General features: G+C 54.3%; 1 protein-coding gene across 2 annotated transcripts in view; it reads left to right on the top strand.

Annotated features, from left to right (window-relative positions):
- The window catches only part of IRF2 (interferon regulatory factor 2), a 68,689-nt gene that overhangs the window by 32,477 nt on the left and 12,796 nt on the right, over window positions 1–23,416 (top strand). For both annotated transcript variants that reach the window (XM_084877764.1, XM_084877765.1), the window contains exons 2-6: window positions 2,099–2,194; window positions 8,667–8,766; window positions 9,969–10,145; window positions 10,467–10,513; window positions 17,621–17,738. In XM_084877764.1, the coding sequence (XP_084733890.1) occupies window positions 2,108–2,194; window positions 8,667–8,766; window positions 9,969–10,145; window positions 10,467–10,513; window positions 17,621–17,738 (529 nt within the window). In that variant the 5' untranslated portion in view covers window positions 2,099–2,107. The remainder of the gene's footprint in view (window positions 1–2,098; window positions 2,195–8,666; window positions 8,767–9,968; window positions 10,146–10,466; window positions 10,514–17,620; window positions 17,739–23,416) is intronic.

The following is a 23,416-nucleotide window of genomic DNA, read 5'->3' as shown; positions in this document are numbered from 1 at the left end:
CAGGGTGCTCCTCCCTTTACTCCCGGTACTGCTCTGGACCCAACTGCCCCCTCTCTGCACCCCCAGATCTTGAGACCGGGTTGGCGCTCATCCCCCTGTTGGGCAGAGCCCTCCCAGTGGCCAGGCGCCCAGGAGGGTCTTCCGTGGACATCTCCTCCCAGTGCTCCCCTGTAGCTCCTCCTCGTTCTGCACACAGGGCTCTGTGTGGTGTGACAGTTCTCTTCTTCCCGGTCCTCTGTTAGGCAGGAATGTCTTACCTTTCCCGCTGCTGGAATATCGTTCTCAGTGAGTGCTCTGTGAACAGGTGGGTACGTGACTGACAGGAAGGACTTGAGAACCACGAAGAGCAGCTGTATTTGGGGCTCCTTGTGGCCGTTGCGCGTCCTTCTGGACTGTTCTTGAGGTTCCTTTCCCTCGTCTCAAAGGGTAATGACCAGATGGGTGCAATGCCACCCAGCTAGGCTGATCTTCAGAACTAGCCTGGGTCTTGTATTGAAGGTCTCCGGGGTGGAGGGCTTTGTAGGGTCATAAAAGGACCCGTAAGAGGTGGAGTTCCTACTCTCAGAGGGCTTACCGTTCGGTTGGGAAGGAAGCGTGCACACAGTGGGAAGTTCATAGTTAAGGTAGAGTAGGATAAGAATAAAGACAGCTTATAATAGCTTTCCTAAAGCCATGTTTGATTTTCAAGTGAGTGTGTAAGACCAGTGAGCAGTGCCGGAGTCACAGGAGAGAGATTCCTCCAGGCTGGTGTGGACAGGCAAGGCCCGCGGAGAAAGGAGGGTGGGAGCTGGGTTTTGGAGGGAGGCTGAGGGTTGGCAAGGACCGGGAAAGAGGAGAGAGGGCGTGGTCTGGGAAAGTAGGAGGCATCTGCAGCCTTAAGTGTATCCAAACTGGGATAGATGTACCTGGGAGAGGCGAGCTCTAGAATTCCGTTCTAGAATTGATTAGGCTCTATCGGCAAAGGGTGAGGCCCCAACCGGGTCACACAAAGATGCTAGCACTCGGGCAGAGCTGGGGGCAGGGCATCCAGGAGGGAGGACTCCTTTGGAATTGGAAGAGGGAGTTAATGAGGCTTTGATCATCTCAGCCCAAGTTTGTCTGAATGGAGAGAAAAGGGGTAAAAGACAGCTAAGGGTGGAAAGAAGGTTATGTCACACTGTCCCCCCAGTAATATAGAATGGAGGCTTGACCTGGCATTGTCTTGGCTTTTGAATCCACACTAAATTGAAATTATTATGTAAATAGGATGACTGAGTGGGTAACAATGCAATGTTAGTGATTCTACTTTGGCTATATGTTGATGGGCATGGGGGCATGGGAAAGCTGCCTCCAGGGCATCCGGGAGGGAAGAGCACTGTGTGAGCGGGCAGAGGAAAGGTGTTGAGCCATGGGAAAGCTTTCAGAGGGAAGGCCAGCTGGAGGAGAGGACGGATGGTGTCAGGAAGGGGAGGGGGCAGTGAAGAGGATCTCTGTGGGGTGAATGAGTACCCGCATTCAAAGAAAGCAAGGCTGGAGCCAGAGCAAAGCACTGCGAGCGCTGAGGGGAGCTGGGATCTGTCAGGAGGGACCTGGACCCAGTGAACTGATCCCTTAAGCTTTAAAGTGGCAGTGTTGGGGTTCAGAGCATTTCTGTAGCCCTAACATCCCAAAGGAATGAATAGGTTGTAATGTCTTTCCCACAACAACGGTTTTGCACCGTCCCTGTTGGTCCTGGGAGGATGATACCCACAGGTGTACAGTACTGGTGCTCTGAATGCTGGTGTGTGCTGGTAACCTGGCTGGGAGGGGGCGAGACCTAACCTTAGGCGGGGTCACTCAGGCGCTGGGCTCTCTGGGTGGCTGAGTTTCTGTGGGAGCCTCTCAGCTGAGAGCCTGCTTGGCCAGCAGCACTGCCCTATGGAGACAGCCCCTCTGGAACCACATAGCTACAAGAGCAGGGACCAGTGGCTTGAGGGTGGAGCCCCTGAATATGCCTCCCTCCCCGGGCCTCGGACACAGGTTATGGGATTACGAGGAAGGGGACAGCAGAAGGGGGTCAGGCTGGCATGGACAAGATAGTCATTAGCACCAGCGCCTCATATGGATTGTCTCTCTGCAGACGGGCACCATGCCGGTGGAGAGGATGCGCATGCGCCCGTGGCTGGAGGAACAGATCAACTCGAACACGATACCAGGGCTGAAGTGGCTGAACAAGGTGAGTGCGCCGGTGTGTGTGTGTGTATGTCTATGAGTATGTATGTCTATCTCTCTGTGTGAATGTGCGTGTGTGAGTGCATGTGTGTGCACATGAGTGCACGTATGTGCGAGTGTGTGCCTGATCCTTACTAAAGCAGGTGCATGTGGACCTCTGAAAGTAAAATTGTTCTTTGTGTTCACAATCTTATGCTTGTTAATTGTAAGAACCAACCGAGCGAAATTGACCATAAAAACATCAAGTGGCTGTATGACGGTCTGTGTCCTCATCTCAGACGGTGGCCCCCCTCGCCTTGCGGTGACAGCTGGCACTGGCGTTCCGGCGACCGCGGGCGGCAGCCTCTCGCTGTGCTTGTGGTGCCTCTTCCCTCAGACTGCCTGCTGCTCCTGGCTCTCCGGGGCCAGAGGACGGGAGGCTTGAGGGTGTCATGTGGGGAATGGGGCGTATTCATTGGTGTCCAGTATTTTCTATTTGAAGAGAACTTTGGTTTTTGTCTTTTAAAAAAGTCTTCTCTTAGAATGTTTTTTTAATTTTTTTTTTTTATCATTTCTCTCTTTTTTTATTTTTCAATTACTACATTCAACATTATATTAGTTTCAGCTGTGCAGCCTAGAGGTCTCTTTGTAGTGAAACTCTGTTTGTGTGCCAACCTGTCCTAACAAGTGAGCATTCTACCATTTACACTCCTCCCCCATATACGTAAACACTTCTTATTGATCCTTCTCAAACTCTCCATTTAATGGATCCTAACTGGTAGGGGTGAATCAGGAAGACAGTATCTGTAAAAGTTAAAAAACACCTGAAATTATATAGTTAAAATTCAGAAAAGCAACTAAGTATAATAGATTACTAGAGGCCTGGTGCACGAATTCGTGCACAGGCGGGGCTCAGCCTGCCTGCCTCGATGGTGGTTGATCTGGGCCAGGCCGGCAGTGGGGAGGGGACTTGGGAGGTTGGCTGGTCGGCCCCGCCCCTGATTGGGGTGTGGAGGCTGATTGGGGTGGGCCGGCTGGGGCAGGGAGCATGTGGGAGGTTGGCTGACCTGCTTATCCCCTGGATTGGGGTGGGGGAGCTGACCCGGGGCAGGGCCAGCTGGAGGGGAGGGGACATGGGAGGTTGGCTGGCCTTTCCTGCCCCTGATCGGGCAGGTTGGCTGGCCACAGTGGGTATCATAGCAACCGGTTGTTCTGGTTGTTCTGGTCATTCCGGCATTCCAGTCGCTGGCTTTTTATATATATAGATGCCTTCTTTGAGAGGGCCTGAGGGAGGTTTCTCTCCCACTACCAGGGATATTGCAGTTCTTCTGAGCAAGTTTCTTTGTCCTCCTCTACCTCCTGCCTCATCTTTAATCTTAAGGACACACTGACTCATTTAGCCCGTCAGTCTTTAGCTCTATATCACGTGCCAAGAGCGGAGAGCCCAATTGGGCCACTTCTAACAGGTGTACAGGTATTGCAGCATTGTTGTTTTAAACTAATATCACTCCTGTCCTCATTTGATCGTTTTAGATACCTCTCAGATCTTACATTTTTTGTTCCTTTTTTCTCATTCACTTTTTTTTTTTTTTTTTTTGCTAATTTTTAATCTAATGTTATTGTATTTGAATGTGTTTGTTTAAGTGAGTCGTTTCAGAAACAAGATGGGGTATGAAGTAAGTTGGAATGACTTAAGGAAACCATGTGACCATTTCATGTGACCTGAATGGGGCCTTGTCTGGGGCCAGTAACTTTTTATTACGAGTCTTTGCAAACACAGATAGTATGTTTGAATGGCCCAAGAACTGGACAGAATAGTGTAGTGAATTCCCATCTAGATTTAGTAATGCACATCTCCATTTAACAATTACCAACATTTTGTTTTATCTGTGTGTGTGTGTGTGTGTGCTTATGTGTGTGTGTATATGTGCTTATGTGTGTGTGGTTTTACAGAGCAACTCCCTGACAGTGTACACCTATAACACTTAACATTTTCTCATGTCTTCATAATACTGTTGTCCATCAGGAAAATTAACCATAAGTTTTTAGTATCATGCCATGAGTACTCCCAAAATATCTTTTTACAGTTGATTTGTTCAATCAGAATCCAAAAGATGTCCGCGTGTTGTGTTTGGTTGTGTGATTCGAAGTTCCTCCTGGTTGTGGACAGTGCGCCCTCCTTGGTTGCCCTCTTGCCATTGGCTTGTTGAAGGGCCAGCTCGGTTCTGGGTCGGTCCAGGTGGTTCCCTGGGCCAGTTCTAGAGGGAGGGAGGAGGCAGTCGCAGCCAGGCCCACTCTTTCTTAGCAGCTCCCATCATGCCCACTCTGGCTCCCGATGTTGGTGTTTCATCCTGGAGGTCTGCCTGGACCCAGGGGGAGTCCATACTTTTCCCTGCTCTTCCCTGAGAGCAGGCTTGTGCTTGTGTAACTGTCAGGCTACCTCGGAACAGGTAAGGAGTTCAAACAAAAATAGCAAAGGAAACAAGAACGTCTTATATAAACATTGGGGGAAAGGAGAGGCAGAGGGAGATGAGAGAACTGGTTTCCACGTGGGGCCGAGGCCTGATGGTTCTTCATTGCTCGAGGTCATCTTAAATGTTCTTCCCAACTCAAGCAGTGCTTCTCTCTCCTGCCCTCAGAGGTAGACATGGGTGGGCTCCGGTCCTTGCAGTCCTTCCGTACACGGTGTGAGCGCCCACCACCTGTGCGGGCTGGGCACTCAGGACCCCTGAAGCGCATGCTGGTGTCACGGTCTGCACAGATGCAGCCCAGTGCCACCACCGTCCCATAGAACACAGGGATCTATGACCAGATGGTTATTGGTCAGAATCTCTTTCAGTTTTAAAATGAATTTCACTTTTACCTTTCAACATGGTCTTTTTGAAAAAAGAGATGTGTGATGCATTTATTAGTGGTTTATTTAAAAGTTCCATGTAGGAATTATTTATTTATTACTGATTTCAGAGAGGAAGGGGGAGGGAGAGATAGAGACATCAGTGATGAGAGAGAATAATGGCTCAGCTGCCTCCTGCACGCCTCCTATAGGGGGTCAAGCCCACAACCCGGGCATGTGCCCTGGCTGAGAACCGAACAGTGACCTCCTGGTTTAAAGGTCAACGCTCAACCACTGAGCCACACTGACCAGGCCCATGTGGTTGTTCTTTAATTTATCACTTTAAAGTGTTTTATTTATTTTTTTTAATTTATCATTTAAAAGTGGCATTAAGTACATTCACAATATTATGCAACCATCGCCAGTGTCTAATTCCAAACTTTTCCATCACCTGAAAAGGAAACACTATGCTTACTCTTCACGTGACCACTCCCATGCCCTTCCCTAGCTCATGGCAACCACGGATGTGCTTTCTGTGTATGTGGATTCGCCTGGTTCATGCAATATGTGGCATTGGTGTCTGGCTTCTGTCTTTTTTCTTTTTCTTTTTTTGAGTTCTAATCTTTTAAAAAAATTTTTTTCTTTATTGGTTAAGGTATCACCTATTTGTTCTGATCCCCCCATTCCCATCTCCCACTCCTCCCCACTCATGCTCCCCACCCCCTATTGTCCTTGACCATTGCTTAGGCTCATATGTATGCATGGCTTCTTTCACTTAGCACAGTGTTTGCCAGGTCCCCCCATGTTGCCATGCGTGTGTGTCATCCTTCGGGGGATGAAGAAGGCTCCCGGTTATGCAGCGTGTGCATATGCGATGTTTTCTTACCTGTCCATCTGTTGATGGACAGGCGGGTTGCTGCTGCCTTTCGGCTGTTGTGAGTAGCACAGCGATGAACTTGCATGTATGAACTTGCAGCTATGAACTTGCACATTTGCTTGATCACCTATTTGTAATTCTTCGGGGATGCGTCCGGGAGCGGAGTCACGGGGCCACGTGGTGACTCCGTTGACCTCTTTGAGGAACAGCCAATGTGTGTTCCGCAGCAGCCGCCCCAGTTCCGCTCCCACCAGCCTATGTGGCCGTTCCCATTCCTCCACATTAGGGGTGTCGAACTCAATCAGAGAAGGGGCCAAAATCTAAAATCCAGCCTAAATCGCGGGCCGAATGGTTTACTGAACAGTCATAAACTGACAATGTCATAAACTGACAGCAGAGTGCAGTGATGACAGCGCGGTGCGGGCCACATTGCAAGGCCTGGCGGGCTGGATTTGGCCCTCGGGCCTTGTGTTTGACACATGTGCTCCACATCGTCACCAGCCCTTAAGATTGTGTTGTTGTGTGTTTGCTCTAGCATCCTCGTGGCTGTGAAGTGGCATCTCGTTGTTCCAATTGGCATGTCCCCGAGGAGGGGTGGTGTCGAGTCATTCTTCATGTGCTTATTGGCCATTTCTCTGGTCTCTTTGGGCCCTGGGCCCATTTCACGAGGCTCTGTGGTGGAGGATTGCTCAGTTCAGTCGTTGCTTTGGTAGCTTCATGCTTTGGGCCCAGTTTCTGGGACAGAGATCTCCAACCTTTCGGACCTCTGTTCTGGGAGACGGTATAGCTGTGTAGCTGTGTAGCTGTGTGCGTGTGCTTGTGTGTGTGTGTACACAATCTCTTGCACACAGGCAGAGGCTTGAAAAGATCCACTTGTGAGAATCAGCTCTGTGTCTTACGAGATGGATTTCAGATTGTGTCCCACAGAACACGTTTGACCTAGGAAAAAAAAAGCAACAGCCAGTTCCTGCAGGGCCCCCGTCTGGAAGCACGACTTTAGATTCTGGTTGTGCTCTTGAGGAAGCCTTCTGTCCTCGAAGTCGGTTCCTTTTCGTGTGAACGTCGAGCCTGCGTTAGGTGACTTCCTTTGGGGTTTTTATCCGCACAGAGCGATCCAGGGCCGCTCAGCCGCTCCGGCCCGGCCCTTCGGGAGGCGGCTGACCTGAGGCGCTGCTGTTTCCATGATGACACAGAGCGAACAGAACGGGTTAACGAAAATCTCCCACTTTCGGTTCTCCTTTACTCACTGAGTTGTAAACACAGCAGGATTTCCCCCGTGAACAGCTTTTGGGGAACTCTCAAATGTCCTGGCATCCTCTGGTTCAGGCTGCACAGTTGGTTCTGTGCTCAGGCACCGAGCCTTTTCGGGTCGGCGGGACCCTTTCTGTTTTCACTGTGAGACCCAAATGGCGGAAGACCCCTACCAGCACGTTCCTGCCTGTGTGTCCTGTGGAGACCTCAGACCTGGAAACAATCAAACTGTCCTAAGAACTTAAAAATACATTTTTCCTGCCTGGCTGGTGTGGCTCAGTGGTTGAGCGTCGACCTATGAACCAGGAGGTCACGGTTCGATTCCCGGCCAGGGCGCATGCCCATGTTGTGGGCTCCATCCCCAGTAGGGGGCATGCAGGAGGCAGCTGATCAGTGATTCTCTCTCGTCATTGATGTTTCTATCTCATCCTCCCTCTCTCTTCCTCTCTGAAATCAATAAAATTATATTAAAAAAAAAATACAATTCAGTGTCCATAGGATCCAAGTCAGAGGTTCTCCTGTGAAACTGGAAATCTCGTACATTTGAGCACCAGAGGCGAGGGATGCTGTGATGCGACTGAAGATGGGCATTTTGACACTTACTGTCCTAAGTTCCTTGGCTAAATAATTTACTTCCATTCCTCGGCTCCTTCAACTGAGAGTCAGAAGTAATAACACACATGTAGCTCATTCGGTTGTTGCAGAAATCAGAAGCGAGACCATGAGAGCATGTGTCGTCACATGTAAGGTGCCAGGGGACCTGGGAGGCCACTGGTGCTGCTGGTTGAACCAGGTTACATGTGTGGTTTTACTATGAGTGTGACTGTTTCAAAAACACTTGTTTCTAGTTGTGTTTGCCAGGGGTGGCTTAAGCGATTTCGAGTTGCCTTTCAGGCTGTAAGAGAGGTGGGAAGGGTCCGATAGAAGAATCTTAGGGAGGGACTTTGCTCCAAGAAAGGAGTGTCTGCTGTGGTCATCGAGGCATCTGGATGCTCCGGCCGGCCTGTGCAGGGCGCAGACGCAGGCTGAGCAGCAGGCAGGATCCCCTGTGTCTGCCGCGGCCCAGCCCATCGAGACACCGGGTCCCGGGACAGTGGCTTCGTCCACCCGACTTCCCTTTCCCAGCACCAGTGGGGTCGCTCGGAGAGCTGCCTCATTTTTAATTTCCTAGGGCAGCTGGGGCCCTCTTGACCAAATGATGGGAATGCGTGGTAAGAATAAAAGAAGGACGAGGCGGTTCCGCCAGAGGCCAGTTGTCTGTGGTTCTTGAAAGAAGCAGCACAGGCTAGGCACAGGGCATCTCCCGGGTGGTGCCTGTGACCTGGCACCGGCCGCATTCCCGCTCTGCTGGCCTGCCTGGCTCCCGGCCTCACCGGCGGGCTGCCCGGTTGGACCTGGGGAAGTGGGTTGGTGTGCAGTAAGTTCTATAGTGGATGCTCGGCGGGGAACCTGACCGGCTGGGACTTAAGCCGCCTCCTCGGCGGGGGCTGAGACCCGCGGCTGCCGTTCTCCGTTCTCACTCGCCTCTCCTTCCAGGAAAAGAAGATCTTCCAGATCCCCTGGATGCACGCAGCGAGACACGGCTGGGACGTGGAGAAGGACGCGCCGCTCTTCAGGAACTGGGCGATCCACACAGGTGTCTGCCCCGCGGCCCGCAGGCTGGGGTGGGGCAGGGGCACTGTGTGGTGTGCATGCTGGCTTTTTTCTCTTAATTGTGGTGCAATTGACCAATAAGAGTGTGAGACATTGAAAGTGATGATCTGAGATATATGATCCTCGTGAAAGGATGCCCCCCATCGAATTAATGCACACCTTCACTTCCTCCCATACATACCTGTTAATTATTTGGGTTATTTTTTAAAAAAAATATATTTTATTGATTTTTTTACAGAGAGGAAGGGAGAGAGATAGAGAGCTAGAAACATCGATCAGCTGCCTCCTGCACACCCCCCACCGGGGATGTGCCAGCAACCAAGGTACATGCCCTTGAGCGGAATCGAACCTGGGACCTTTCAGTCTGCAGATAGATGCTCTAGCCACTGAGCTAAACCGGTTTCAGCTATTTGGGTTATTTTACTGGGCACATGTAGGATCTGCTCTCTTAGCAGGTTTCAGTTATACCGCAGTGTTTGTTTTTATGTTTCCTACACATATAAAATCTCCTGGATGATGGGCTCATAAAGACGGCTCTGAAAAACCTGTGGCTTACCACCAGTACATCCAGGACATGGGGATGGGTGCGGGGCACAAACCTCGCCACTTGGAAGTGAGGCTCCACCCATCCCACAGGAACTCAGTGGAGCCTCCGTAGAATTCTGGGTGTACTGGGGTCATAAAGAACGTATTTGTTCTGCAGCTATAAACTTGGGTGGGTTTACCTTCCTATAAGGTAGTCAAGAATGTATTTATTTACAACAGAATTTAGGTAGGGGGCTATTTACAGGAAGGGACTTGTACTATCTGACAGTCAGATGAAAAAGATACACTCCGGGTACCTGTGCTCATTGGTCTCCCAGCCTTCCGTGTTACTCACACAGAGTCCCCATCCTTCCACCATTACTATTTTTTCTCAAGCTGTTTGGTAAAGTCAGGGCGACCAACTTGTACCAACTGGCCCGGAACTGTCCAGACTTTAAAACAAAAATTCCCTGCATCCCAAGAACCACCCAGTCCCGGGCAAACCAGGACGCTGGTCGCTGCAAGCACGGCCTGGGACTCAGAGGGTCAGTTCTCTGTGCTCCTTGGTGGCTCGCAGTCATGGGTTTCCAGAAATGGTTACTGTGTGAGTATCTCTCCCTCTCTCTTCCCTAACCCTCATTCTCCTGGCTCTTTTGTTAGGAAAGCATCAACCCGGAGTCGATAAGCCCGATCCGAAAACATGGAAGGCGAATTTTCGATGTGCCATGAACTCCTTGCCTGACATCGAAGAAGTCAAGGATAAAAGTATAAAGAAAGGGAATAACGCCTTCAGAGTCTACCGGATGCTGCCCTTATCCGAGCGGCCTTCTAAAAAAGGTAGACACTCGGACTTGCGAATGCTGAGATCTCTCAGTGTAGATGACAACTTTAGGATTTCCTTGTTTCCACGTCTGTAGTCCGCACCGTGGAGGATAATCCCGCCCTTCCCTGGCTGGGGGAAGGACTCTCGGGTCACCAAAGGCAGAAAAGCATTTGGAATTCTGGCCGTGTACAGGTTCACGCGTGTACAGGTTCATGCGTGTGCAGGTGAACGCACGCACGGCTTCTAGGAGAGTTTTAGACAGCGTTTCGTTGAGGGGACCTGTTTCTCTGTGTGTTCCTCATGCATTGATCCAAAACTGTTTTCTGTCGCCACAGGAAAGAAACCAAAGACAGAAAAGGAAGACAGAGTCAAGCACATCAAGGTAATCTATCACGGGCTGCTTGGGGAGAGGGCTAGCGTTGTGACCGTATTAACGGCTCTGGTTCTGGCTCATGAACACCAGTGACAGGGCCTCTGTGACGTACTTGATCTTTGTTCTTTGGCCGTGTGCGTGTGTGTGTGTGTGTTCGTGTTCTACGTGCTTTCCACGTCTCCTCTCGGCTTGGTCTCCCTTGTAGACTCGGGCACACATACCCCTGCTTCATGCAGCCTCACTGAGAAATCTGTGAGTGAGGTCACCAACTCGCACGGAGCTGGCCAGTCTCAGGCCTCCCTCTGGTCCCCACCCCGTCGCCAGCTGGTTACCTAGCTCCTAGCTGATAACCGAGAAGGACATTTTCAGGCTAACACATATACTGGAAGGTACGTATATTAAATATTATATATTTGCATTAACCGCGTCACCCATATTTTATAGATCTATTCCACGGCAGGCCATTAGCTGGGGGCTCAGGGGTGAGATCAATCGCTGGATTAGTGGGGACCTCAGTAGCTCTGGCCTGCACCCCTTTGCAGCCAGCTCTCACCCTCCCCCGCGGTTTCCCGCAGTGCTGTGTCTGTGTGGGGTTCTGGTAGGCTGTGCATCTGAAACCCCTGTAGTGGGGAATCTTTGTGTGTAGATTGGGGAACTCCTGTAGCTAGCCAGAAGGTAGTCAGGAATGCTGTGCAAAGCTGAGCATGAGCTTTAGCCGCTGGGCAGAGAGCAGCGCCGTGCCCGGCCCCTGGGCCAGCAGAGGGGAGACCCCCTGGATCACTGCACTCTGTTTGCAGAGGAAGCTGGGGCTTGAGAGGGCGGCGTGACGTGGACCCCAGAGGCTGTGGGGCACGTGGCCAAGGTCACACCGTTAGTTAGCCCTGAACGTAAAGGAGATGCCGAGTATCCTGATTTCTAACCTAGAATTACTGTTGAAGGAAAACAAACTGTCCAGACAGTGCACTGTTTAAAAATAAGCCGGTTTAGTCACACTAGGAGGAAAAGAGATTTAAAAATCGACTTCAGATATAAGTTACACGTGGGAAGGTAGTTAAGCGTTGGACGGAAAACTTACGTAGTTAGCGTTGCAGCCACACTTACCTGCACAATGGAAAAGAAGTATTTTAGGCAGAGTATTTTAATAGCCGTACCTCCAGTTTCACTTTCAGTATTTTTAGCCTCTGCCTTATTTTAAATATAGCACAGTGTTAAGGACCAGTTTTGTTTTAGCTTTTTATTGTAGATACATCTTATGCACACAGGAAGGAGACACATGAGTAGAATTGACTTGCACACCATCACCCCAATTTCAACACCAATCAGCTGACGGTCATTGGGTTGCATTCGTTCCTCCACCCACTTCCTTACATCTGATATGGAATTGCAGGTCTTCAGTCATTTGTGACCTACAAAAAAAAAAAATGTCACATGGTGTAGCTCAATATTTTGAAACAAATTCCAGACACTATCGTTTCTTCCATGACTATTTCCGTTTGTATCTTTAAAAGATAGGCAGTCTTTGAAGATGGCACAATATCATGAACGACTGAAAGTAACAGCAATTCCCAGTATCTTCAAATATCTAGTCCCTGCCCGATTTCCAGCCATCTCCTACACATGCTCACTGGTGTGCATCTGTTTTCCTAAATCAGGATTCACAGAAGGCCCACATGTTGTGATTTTTGTATATGTCTCTTATTTTTTAACTTACAGGTTGCCCCACCTCATTTTAAAAAAAATAATATTTCCCTTGCAATTGAAAAACAAAAACAAAACCCTAGCTATTAGTTGTTTCAAGGTTCCCATAGTTGGGATTTTTAAGGGCCTAGATTCTGATTAGCTTTGTTTAGTCAGGAAAGTGTAAGTTCCCCACAGATATGGGGGTGTGAAGAAGTTGCTATATTCATCGATATGACTTCCTGCTCTCACAGCATGTAGCTCAGTGCCCGGGACAGGACAGGTGATCGGTGTATATTTGATCGCTGAACACACCCGTGAGTGTTCGCTGACCAAGTAGATGCTTACATAGATACAACATGTGGGTGGGAGTGGGGCTTTTCCATTAGAATGCAGATTCCACTTCACAGTCTCAGTTAATGGAGAAATAATCACAGAATAACAGATGCTCCCTTTTCAACTAACTTCGATGAGACGTGCCCCCCACACTCCGTCGACTATCCAAAACCAGTATGGGGGTGAAGACGCATCCTTGTTTATGTGTCTCTAGGCCAGAAAAACAGCTTGCAATGAAACCCTGGCATAATTGATGACGAGGCACATCTTATCAGAGGGATGTGGAAAGGTGCGCCTCAGAGTTGATGACACATGGTGTTCTAAGTCCAGGACACCTGCAGTCCCCGGTGATGGCCGTGTCTTCCTGGGAAGAGCAGGTTGTGAAAGGCTCAGGCCTGGGTGGGGCGCGGCCGTATCCGCCCGGGAGAGCAGCGACAGGTCTGCTGTCGGGTGCAGCCGTGCGGCTCAGCTTCCATCCCGGCCAGGTGTGCGCTGTGAAGGCTTCTTGTGAGGAAGGTCTGGTCCCTCAGAGGGAGGCTGTTCCTTCAGCAGAAAGCAGGCGCTTCACCTTGTAATCTCAGCCTGCGTGCATCGCCCTGCAGGCAGCCCTGGGGAAGGCCTCCCGCGTCCTGTGGCCCGTGACGGCGAGAGCCATAGTGCTCTCTGACGGTTCCTGCAGAGCCTTCCCAAGCTCACTCTGCGGGTCTCGGGACCATGTAACCGAAGGAAGGGCCTCATCCTCACAGAGCCAGGCATGCATTGCTTTCTGCTGCACGAGACACACCTGAGCTTCGAGGCACGTGTCCTGTGCACCAGGCCCCTGGTAGACCAGGCGGCGTCCCTCCGCTGAGAAAGCTCGGCTTGTGCGTGGTGACGATGTCTGAGGATCTGCGGTTACAGCAAGCCCAGCCCAGTCTCCGTTCAGTCCGGGCTGGGTGGAGGTTTAGCTAGCCACGGATGCCCGGAGTGTGCTGGCCGGCTGTCAGAACTCTCCTGGGGTCACTCGGGCAGTTGAACTCCATGTCATGTGTTCCCAGCAAACAGCCTCCCCGGGATGGGAGGCCCAGGCCCTGGGGCACACAGTAGGTGCAGAAACGCTGCCTCCGTGTGCCCCACGGTCTCCTGGGGAGAAACCCTGCGAGCTCAGTGAGCCGTTCTCACCTGAGGGAGACCCACCTGCACGGAGTCACTGCCCGTCTGAGGAAGTCAGGCGAAGGGACATCGTAGTGAGTAGCTCTAGGCTGTGCATCTGGGTTTCAACACGTCACAAGGTCAAGATGGATGAGGACAGAGGTGACTAAAGCAGAGGTGTGGTAGCTGACTGGTGGGGCCTCCACCAAGGGTGAGGCTCTGACTGTCATCTCATTTAGTGCTCCCTGTGATGGGCAGGCATCTCCCTTTCGCACGTGAGGAAATGGAGGCACAGAGAGGTTGAGGAATTTTCCCCAAGGTTGCACTGCTTCGTGGGGCTGGAGTTTTTTAAAAAAATATATATTTTACTGATTTTTACAGAGAGGAAGGGAGAGGGGTAGAGAGATAGAAACATCGATGAGAGAGAAACATCGACCAGCTGCCTCCTGCACACACCCCTCTGGGGATGTGCTCGCCACCATGGTACATGCCCTTGACCGAAATCGAACCTGGGACCTTTCAGTCTGCAGGCTGACGCTCTATCCACTGAGCCAAACCGGCTAGGGTGGGGCTGGAGTTTTAATCCAAGTTCATCCAACCCCAGCCCCACGCTCAGGGCCTCCACGTTGAGAGGCGGTGGGATGGGAGCCAGGCCCTGGGGGGCGGGTCCGATAAAAGGAAGTCCCTCTCCAGCCCCGGGACCGTCACACACAGGGCCTGGGCGGAGGGCTGCCATGTGGCCTTCCGTGGACCAGCCAGGAAACGGCGCAGTTAGTGTGGGAACCATGGGAAACAAATGTGGGGAGAGGGGTGACGGTGAGCACTTCCTGCCTCAGAGGGCTGTTTGCAGATGAAAGATGTGAGCTTTGAAACTCCAAAGTGCTTTCAGATCAAAGAACTGGCATTGGGGTGTGAAATACAACCTGGGAGGACCGCTGGCTCACCGGGCCAGGAACAGGCCGGATGGTCTGGGTGAGTTCTGAACGCAGACCTCTGGGTAGAAGTCACAGAAAGCGGGTCATGGTCTGGCAGAACTTTCCAGTAGAGCTGCTGGCTCCGACAGGTGCGCTGGATTAAAAACCGCACGTTCCGTGTCCCTGTCCCAAGCGAGACAGGCCACGTGGCCACCTGTCAGGGCCGGGAGCAGAGCGATCCCTTCAGTGCTTGCAGGAGGTCTCAGGCTTTAAACCCGAGTCACGGGGGGTGCTGCTCAGAGCACCGTGTGGAAGCGGTCTCCATCCAACACAGAAGCGGTGCAGGGTGCAAGGTGGGGGCGGGTGAAGAGGCTGGACGTGGTTCTGACGGCTTGGTTGGGATTAATGCGGACCCGGGTGGATGGAGATGGGGAGTCCCTGGAATCGGACCAGGTTGCCTGGCCAAAGCCCGCATTCAGTTCCCGTGTGCCCACCGGGTCTGGGAAAAGGAGTTTAGTGTCTGAGTCACGGTTTTCTCAAGTGCACAGTGACAGAATACCACTGGCCACCAGTCAAACTGCAGATCGTGTGGAACGCATGTCTTCAACTGAGAAATTGGAGTGATTCAGGTTTTTAAATATAGGCAAGTCTGAGTGGCTCATTACTCTGATAAGAAACCTGGAAGCCGAGTGAGTGAACAGTAACTTGAGGCAGCAAAAGAAACCCGTGGAAATGAGCAGCTCCTTCCAGAATGCCTTCCAATGTTCTGTGGTTGCTTTTGAGGGAAGTGAGGAAGGGGGGGTGACTGGAGGTGGGGCGCGAGGGGCGGGGACGTGCAGAGAGGGGCCCCAGGAGCCTGGGAGAAGGAGAGGAGAAGAAGGGGAGGAGGAGGGTGCCCTCAGGAAGGTGGGTGGGTGCAGCTACGCCAGGTGCTATCCCGCAGAGGCAGCCCAGGCCTCCGCCGGGGGTCGGAGGGTAGTGTTGAGGGAAGGGGACTTGAGGCGAGGCCACTGGATTGGGGCGAGCAGAGTTGTACCGGAGACTGGAGATAATAACAAATATTCTTTTTTATTAAAGTATGTTTTTATTGCCGAAACCGGTTTGGCTCAGTGAATAGAGCGTCGGCCTGTGGACTGGAAGGTACCAGGTTCGATTCCGGTCAAGGGCATGTACCTTGGTTGCGGGCACATCCCCGGTGGGGGGTGTGCAGGAGGCAGCTGGTCGATGTTTCTCTCTCATCGATGTTTCTAGCTCTCTATCCCTGTCCCTTCCTCTCTGTAAAAAAATCAATAAAATAGGTATATAAAAAAATAAAAATAAAATGTTTTTATTGATTTTTTAGAAAGAGAGGAAGGGAGAGGGAGAGATAGAAACATCAGTAATAGAGAAACATCCATTGGCTGCCTGCTGCACACCCTGTACTGGGGATCGAGCCCTCTACCCGGGCGGGCAGGCGCCCTCACTGGGAATCAAACCTGTGACCTCTTGGTTTGTGGGTCAACGCTCAACCACTGCGCCACACCAGCCGGGTGCGGTTTGTGCTGGGTGTGCATTTATCTCATTTGGTCCTCACTTTATGACACGGGCCCTGTTGTCCTCAGTGTAGCGCTGTCCTCCATCCCTCAGAGAGGCTTCAAGAGGTGCAGTCCAGCGACTAGTGAGGTCCTGCAGAGCCAGGCCGGTCTTCCCGCCCCCGGGCCCGGGAGTCAGGGCCCATTCCTGGGGTGCGGTGGCGCAGGCCGCAGACTGTCGGGGGCACAGGCACTTGTCCAAGAGCTGAGCCTTCCTTACAGCCCAGAGTGCACTGCTGCCCTGACACTGGAGCTCTTGCTTGATTGCTACGTTTTACTTTAATTCTGGCCACAAATCACAGCAGGAAAGCACACGCACATGGTGACCGGCCAGTGAGATCTCCCTGGGAGGACAGGCTTCTTGGTAGATGCACGAGGCTGCCCGGGAGCAGGTGACGGCTCCATCCCGAGAGGCTGCCTGGCCCCCCCCCCCCCCTCGGTCAGCCTCACGGTGGGATTTCCTTTGGGGCCGAAGGTGTAGGTCCTGGGGAGGCGTTTCCAGGTGGGATCCTGAAGGAAGAGACCTTTCCCCTCCTCTCTCAGTGGCTTCCTAAGTCAGTGTGTGAGTGTGTGTGTGTGTGAGTGTGTGTGTGAGTGCATGTGTGTGTTGGGGGTGGTGGGGATGTGTGTTCATCATTGGTTCCAAGTAGTGTGTAAATACGTTGATAAGAACCTGGAGGTGTGCAGCACCCGGACCTTTCAAAGCGCGGTCCTGCCGCCCCCCGGCCTGCTCCGCCTGCGCTCCTCCGCCCCGCCCTCCTCGGTCCCCAGAGCACTTGTCCTGTGGCGTGCTTTCGGTCCGCTCCATTGCCGCCTCGGACACGCGTGCAGCTTGCTGTGGGAGGCCTCTCCAGCACAGTGCGGGTCACCGGCCTCGGAGGCGGCTGGTGCTCGGAGGGGGTGGGGGGTTCTGCGGCAGGAAGCAGGCAGGCCTGAGCAGTGACCCCGAGGAGGAGGAAATGGCCTCATTGTTTCACTCACGGGAACATGTGGCTCCGGCCGCAGGGACACCCAGGCACCTGGCCGTGCTCTGCGGCTGCAGAGTGGGTGCTCCTGGACTGGGGGAGGGAGGCCCGGGCCGGGAGTCCGCCCCCTCCCCCCGGGGTAGGAAGCCCCGTGGCCGAGTCCAGGGCAGAGGCTTCTGGAGGAGTTCCCCGCAGGCTCCTGTCCTCGGCCGGGATGGGGGCCTTTTCCTTGGAAAGGGAGGGCGGAGTTTTCCTCAGAAACCGTAAAAGGGGCAGGGCGCCTCCCTGTGCCCACGCCTGCCCTCGGAGGGGCAGCGCTGGGGTGGAGGCGCGCAGCCGGGGGCAGGCCTGGGGCGGCCACCCGCGTGGGGCCATTCCCTCCCCCTCGGACCCTGCACTCAACCCGGCCGTCTGGCTCCTGGCTGCCGGGGAGGGAGGGAAAGGGCCGGAGGGCAGGAGTGACGCCCAGGAAAGGGCGGGGAAGGACGAGTTCTCAATCCTGTTTTCTCCTCTTCTCCCTAGCAAGAACCAGTTGAGTCATCCCTGGGGCTCAGTAACGGAGTAAGTGACCTTTCTCCCGAGTACGCGGTCCTGGCCTCGGCTATAAAAAGCGAAGTGGACAGTACGGTGAACATCATAGGTAAACCCTTCCGACATCTCCCTTCTCACCTGCGCGAGCAGCCGCGGGGTCCGGCACCGGGAACCGAGACGGGGAATAACGCCGTCAGGGGGAGGGGTCTGCGGGCGGCCTCCGCTGCCCGTTCCGGCCCCAGGTTTCCGGGCTGAGCCAGGAAGGGGTTTGAGGGGCTGATAAAGGGGCTCCGATGGCCCAGCCCCCGGGAAGGAGGCCGAGGGGGGCTTCCGGGAGGGCCGGAGATGTGACGGCTTCGCGCCTGTGGCTAACGATGAGCAGTCGCGGCCTGGCAGTGATGGCTCAGGGGACGCGTCCTCCTTTAACGCGGGGACCGGGAGGGGGGCACTGTCCCCTCCCGCCTGCCAGCGGCAGAGATGCCACGGCGGCGGCCGCGCACATCGTGCGGATGGAGAGACGGAGGCTCACAGACCTGTCGCCAAAGGGCGCCCGTGGCTTCCACCGGGAGTTCTGAGCTCCTTCCTCAGCCAGACGCGGTGCCACGAGCAGGAGAGGCCTGGGAGCAGGCAGCCCAGCCCCTGGTTCTGCAGGAGACAGTAAACGAAGCCACACGTAACAGCGAAGGCTGCACGGCCAGAGGGGGGCGGGCCAGAGCCGGGACCGGTGTGGCTGGAGCCTCCAAGGAGCGGTGTGTCCCTGCAGCCGCGAGGAGGGCAGTGTTGGGGCCGGAGGGAAGGCCAGGGTGACAGCTCAGCGGAGTGAGCAGCCGGTGGGTCCCGCAGACCGGGGTGGGGGGGTGGGGGCACAGGGCAGGTCCTGGAGCCTCTGCAGGCCACGGGAGGGTCTTCATTTACTTCCAAAATGCTGAAGGAGGTGTTTAATATATTCATATATCTATGTATATCTATCTCTATCTATATGTATATATCTATATATCTATATCTATCTATATCTATATACCTATATCTATGTATCTATATATCTATATCTATGTATATCTATATCTATGTATATCTATATCTATGTATATCTATATCTATATCTATATCTATATCTATATCTGTATATCTATCTATATCTATATCTATATCTATATCTATGTATATCTATATATATCTGTCTCTATCTCTATATCTATATCTGTATCTGTATCTGTATCTATATATATCTGTATCTATCTATATATATATTTAAAATTCAAGTGGAGCAGTACAATGCACACACGTTTGACATACAGACACGCTATAGACACCGTTGGGAGCCTCCTAGGTGGGAGGGCGGCGTGTGAGTTACCCCTTCGTGGGCCTTCCGCCCCGAGTCGCTGCCAGGAATGGGTGGCGGGGCTCTGTCCCACGGCGAGGCCCAGCTCCAGCCCCAGAACCCAGAAGCCACCCCTGGGTACCTTCGGGTCCCCTCACCTGAGCTCCAGGCGGTGGACGGCGCGATGCCGGTAGAACCAGAGACGAGCAGGCCGGAGCCGGCCTTCACGTCTGCTTCCCAGCGGGTACGGGTGCGAGGCCGCAGCCACCACGGCCCTCGTGCCCTGGGGCCTGGGAGGTGTGGGAGTGGACCAGTCCCCGGGCTGTCCCTTGCGCGTGGGCGACGTTGCGGGATGCAGGCAGAGGGACAGCGGTGCGTGCAGGCCGTGTCGGGGACAGCCTGGCCTTGCCTCCTCCGGGCGCTCACGCTCCGCGGGCCGCTGCTGCGTGGGGCCAGTGTGCCCTGAGCGGAGAGAGGTCATCGGATCTAGCATCGGGTCCCTTCCCCTCTGAGGGAGGCGCCCTGCCCAACCAGAGGCCCAGCTGCCCTTTGTCCCGAGGCCCACGCCGCCGCACCCCTTAGTGGGCTTTCCTTCATTCGCTGGAGGCTCAGTGTGCCACCTCTGGGTCCGGCGCTAGCTCTTCGCCCCGCTGCGTGGTGCCACGTCGCGCTGGCGCCAGGGCAATGAGTGAGTCAGTGCTTCCGGCCACGGCGAATGAGGGTGTGGTTAGCGATCACCTGCTGCCTTACGCCAGTGGTCGGCAAACTCACTCGTCCACAGAGCCAACTATCAACAGCACAGCGATTGACATTTCTTTGGAGAGCCAATTTTTTAAAAATTAATTTCCTTATTGATTCAGGTATCACATATTTGTCCTCAACCCCCCATTCCAGTCCCCCACCCTCACCCCCACGCATGCCCCCACCCTCCTATTGTCCTTGACCACTGGTTAGGCTCATGTGTGTGCACGTGAGTCCTTTGGGAGAGCCACATTGTTTAAACGTAAACTTCTCCCAACGCCAGTTCTTCGAAATAGACACGCCCAGGCCGTGGTATTTTGTGGAAGAGCCACACCCAAGGGGCCAAAGAGCCGCCTGTGGCCTGCGAGCCGCAGTTTGCCGACCACGGCCTTACGTGATTCTCTTTCTTGGCTTCACGATAAAATAACGGATGGCAGGGAAAGGGGTTTGAGGACCTGTCTGTAGAGGTGGCCGTTTTGAAGGGACGTTGATGATAAATGACGTGGGCCATCATGCCTTTGGAAGGGTGGGTGACGTGTGCTCACTGCTGACAGCGGCCCGGCCTGGACCGTAAACCCTTCCCGGGGCACCTGTCCACAGCCCCCGGTGACCGCTCATGGGCCACCCCGTGCTTGTGATTGGCGGGGGGAGAGGGGGACACCGGGACGTCTGTAAAACGCCTCCTCCCCCAGGACGGTTTCTGGCGCCCGGCCCAGTGGGCTCTGAGCCCAGGCTGCCTTTCTGGTTCGAATGGAGGCACCGGGGCGGGAGGTGAGGTGCCCTCGCCCGGCTTTACGGCCTGTGCTGACAAGGCGAGAGCGGGAACGGGAGTGAGCGGTCACCGCGGCGGGACTCCCTCCTGGGGCTGCGGCCGGGCTGGGCCGTGGCTGAGCCGTCAACCTGATCCGGTGGAGCCGGCCCCGGGCGGGGTGTTCCGGACGGGATGGCTGTGTTTGTAAGCGGATCCCTGAGGGTGCAAAGCGCAAAGTGCACTGATGCTCCAACACGTGAGCTCTTGCTTGATGGCTAAGTTTCACTTTAATTCTGGCCACTAATCATAGCAGGAAAACACAGGCACATGCACACACACACTCATAGGTACACACGTGCACACACGTGCACACGTGCACACACTTGCAGTTGTCAGCAGGCTGTGCTCCGGGCTCGCCTTCTGGCCTGGGACAGCCCGATGCTCTTTCCCATCTGGTTGGCTGTGCCCCCCAGGGGGTGCCGTCTCCGTGTCTAAGGCCTGTCCCTCGGCGTCCCTCTGCCCGGTGGTTAAAGGCTCAGGTTAGCACCCGGCCATCTCCCCCTCTCCCTTCGAGGGGAGGAGGAGGCACGGCCGCTTTTCTTTTCGCTTGAGGCTGGTCTTGCACTGTCCTGCGTGAGGGAGACTTCTGCTTCTGGGGAGCGGAAGCAGCCGACAGCCTGCTGGGTGGTTCCGACTCCCCGCTGGTGCCGGCCCAGGCCACAGCGCTGGCTGAGCTACACTGCAGGGTCTGGGGCAGGGGCAGGGGCAGGGGCAGGTGCAGGGTCTGGGTCTGGGGCAGGGGCTGGGTCTGGGGCAGGGGCAGGGTCTGGGGCAGGGGCAGGGGCAGGGGCAGGGGCAGGGGCAGGTGCAGGGTCTGGGGCTGGGGCAGGGGCTGGGTCTGGGGCAGGGGCAGGGTCTGGGGCAGGTGCGGGTGTTGGGTCTGAGGCCCCTTGTTTCTTGACAAAAGGCAGCCACACCCTTCAATCCTTCAGTGAAGCAGAGATTGCTGGGGAACGGGGGGTGCTGGCTGGTCCTCACACGCTGAAGTATCAACCAGACTGAGAGACTAGACCACAGAAATCAGGAAAGAGTGTAATTTGGGCTTTGGCAGCCCAAAATGCACCTTATAGAACGTCCTTTCTTGGTGTGTGTGTGTGTGTGTAATTGCTTCCAAATTTGATTAACTTTAAAGTAAACTTTGGGTAGCTGTTTAGGCAAGCTCGGATCCTCGGGTGTCCACAGGGAGGACAATTTGCAGAGAAGATCTTCCCCACGTAGAGACCCCTGGAGAGCCCTTCTCTTCTCTCCGTCTCTCCCCCCTCCCTTCCACTCTAAGTGATTGGAAAAATACCCTCGGGTGAAGATTAACAAATTTAAAAAAAAATAGTACTGATCCTGCCTACCTCACAGGTACGAGGATCCAATGAGAGGAGCTGGTGGGTGTACGGGGGTAAAATACCAGGATGATGAGGGCTGTGATGTCTTCAAAATCCATTCAGACCATCTGAGTCAGAAAGCGCTCCCACCCCCGCCCCGTGCTGCGGGGTCAGGGCTGATGTTACGGGTAAAACCCGAGGCCTCAGGTGGGCCCCCGGCCCCCGGCGGAGGGCTGGCTTTAGATGCTGCCCGGGAGCTTCACCCCGGACCCTGCGGCTCCCAGGGACCTTGGCTGTCCTCCCAGCCGCTCCGGTCTCCGCTGTTCCCAGCTGCTCAGGAGGGACCCACCCACCGCCCAGGACCTCTCAGCTCCCGGCAGTCTTTTATTTCTCGCTCCCGGGCGCGGGGGCACTGCTTTCTCCGGGGGAGCCCTGGGTTAAGTCAGCAATCGTTAGTAAAGCCAGACGGGCCTTGTAAGGCCCGGAGCCGGTTTCTCAGGAGCCGGCCGGCCCTGAATAATGTTGTGATTCTCAGCAGCGGGTGCAGGGAGGGTTGCATTCCTGTGGGCGGCCCTTGCTTCCTGTGCTGACCGGAATGAGCCGGGCCGCCCAGTGGGTCTCCAGCTCCTCCAGAGCCGGCCTCCGTTCCCCGCACGGGACGGTGAAAAGCAGGTCCGCTATTGGCTGTGAGCCCGAGGGAGGTGAGGACTGCATGCTTGTGTCCTGAGGGGCTTAGGGAGTGTGAGCTGAGCGTGCCAATGGCTCTGGCTGGGGGAGACCCTGCTGGGCACACCCGGTGCCTCTGGGCCAGGGAACGCTGAGTGTGAGTCCTGGTTCTGCCGCTTGCCTGTCTGACCCCGAATTTGTTGTCTGTCCTGAAGTCTGTCCTCCTGTCTACAATGAGGCTGGCAGCTGTACTTCCTTGTGGGGTCGGGGTCCTGGGGTGGTGGGAGGGCCACAGGTGAGTGAGTGCTCAGGAGGTGGTAGGGTTTGTGATTGTGCATCAGAGGGCGCCGCCTCTGACCATGTTTGCTCTAGATTGCTGAGCGTTTGCTCGTCTGTGACCTTTCAGTTGTCAGGGGTCAAGGGTTGCTGATGTTATCACTGAGGCAAAGCATGGTGGTGGGAAAACGGGGAGGGAAGGAGAGGGAGAGGGAGAGGGAGAGGGAGAGGGAGAGGGAGAGGGGGAGAGAGAGAGAGAGAGAGAGAGAGAGAGAGAGAGAGAGAGATGGAGAATGGTGCCTGCAGTACATGCAGAGCATCTCAGATGCTGGGAGTCCCCTGCTTCTCTCTTGGGTTGTGCCCCGGAGTCAGACAGTGTCTAGAGTCCACAGCGCTGCCCCTGGGCCCGCTGCCTCAGGGAGATGGAATGAGCTTAACGGGGGATGCGGGTTGTCGCCAGAAACAAAGCCTGACGTTGGAATCCCGTCACCAGCCTTCGGAAGAAGAGGGTGAAGGGGGTCCCATACCCGGTGACGGAGGGACGAGGCTCGGGGGGTGAGCACAGTAGAGGAGACAGATGTGGTTTTATCAAGTCGTGCACCTGACATTGGCTGATGCTACCCAGTAAATGTAATTTTAAAAGCCGAGTCAAGTTG

Source organism: Pipistrellus hanaki (assembly GCF_964339955.1).
Source record: "Pipistrellus hanaki genome assembly, chromosome: 3".
Lineage (NCBI taxonomy): Eukaryota > Metazoa > Chordata > Mammalia > Chiroptera > Vespertilionidae > Pipistrellus > Pipistrellus hanaki.
The sequence above is the reverse complement of the archived record's forward strand: the minus strand, read 5'-3'. Positions and strand labels throughout refer to the sequence as shown.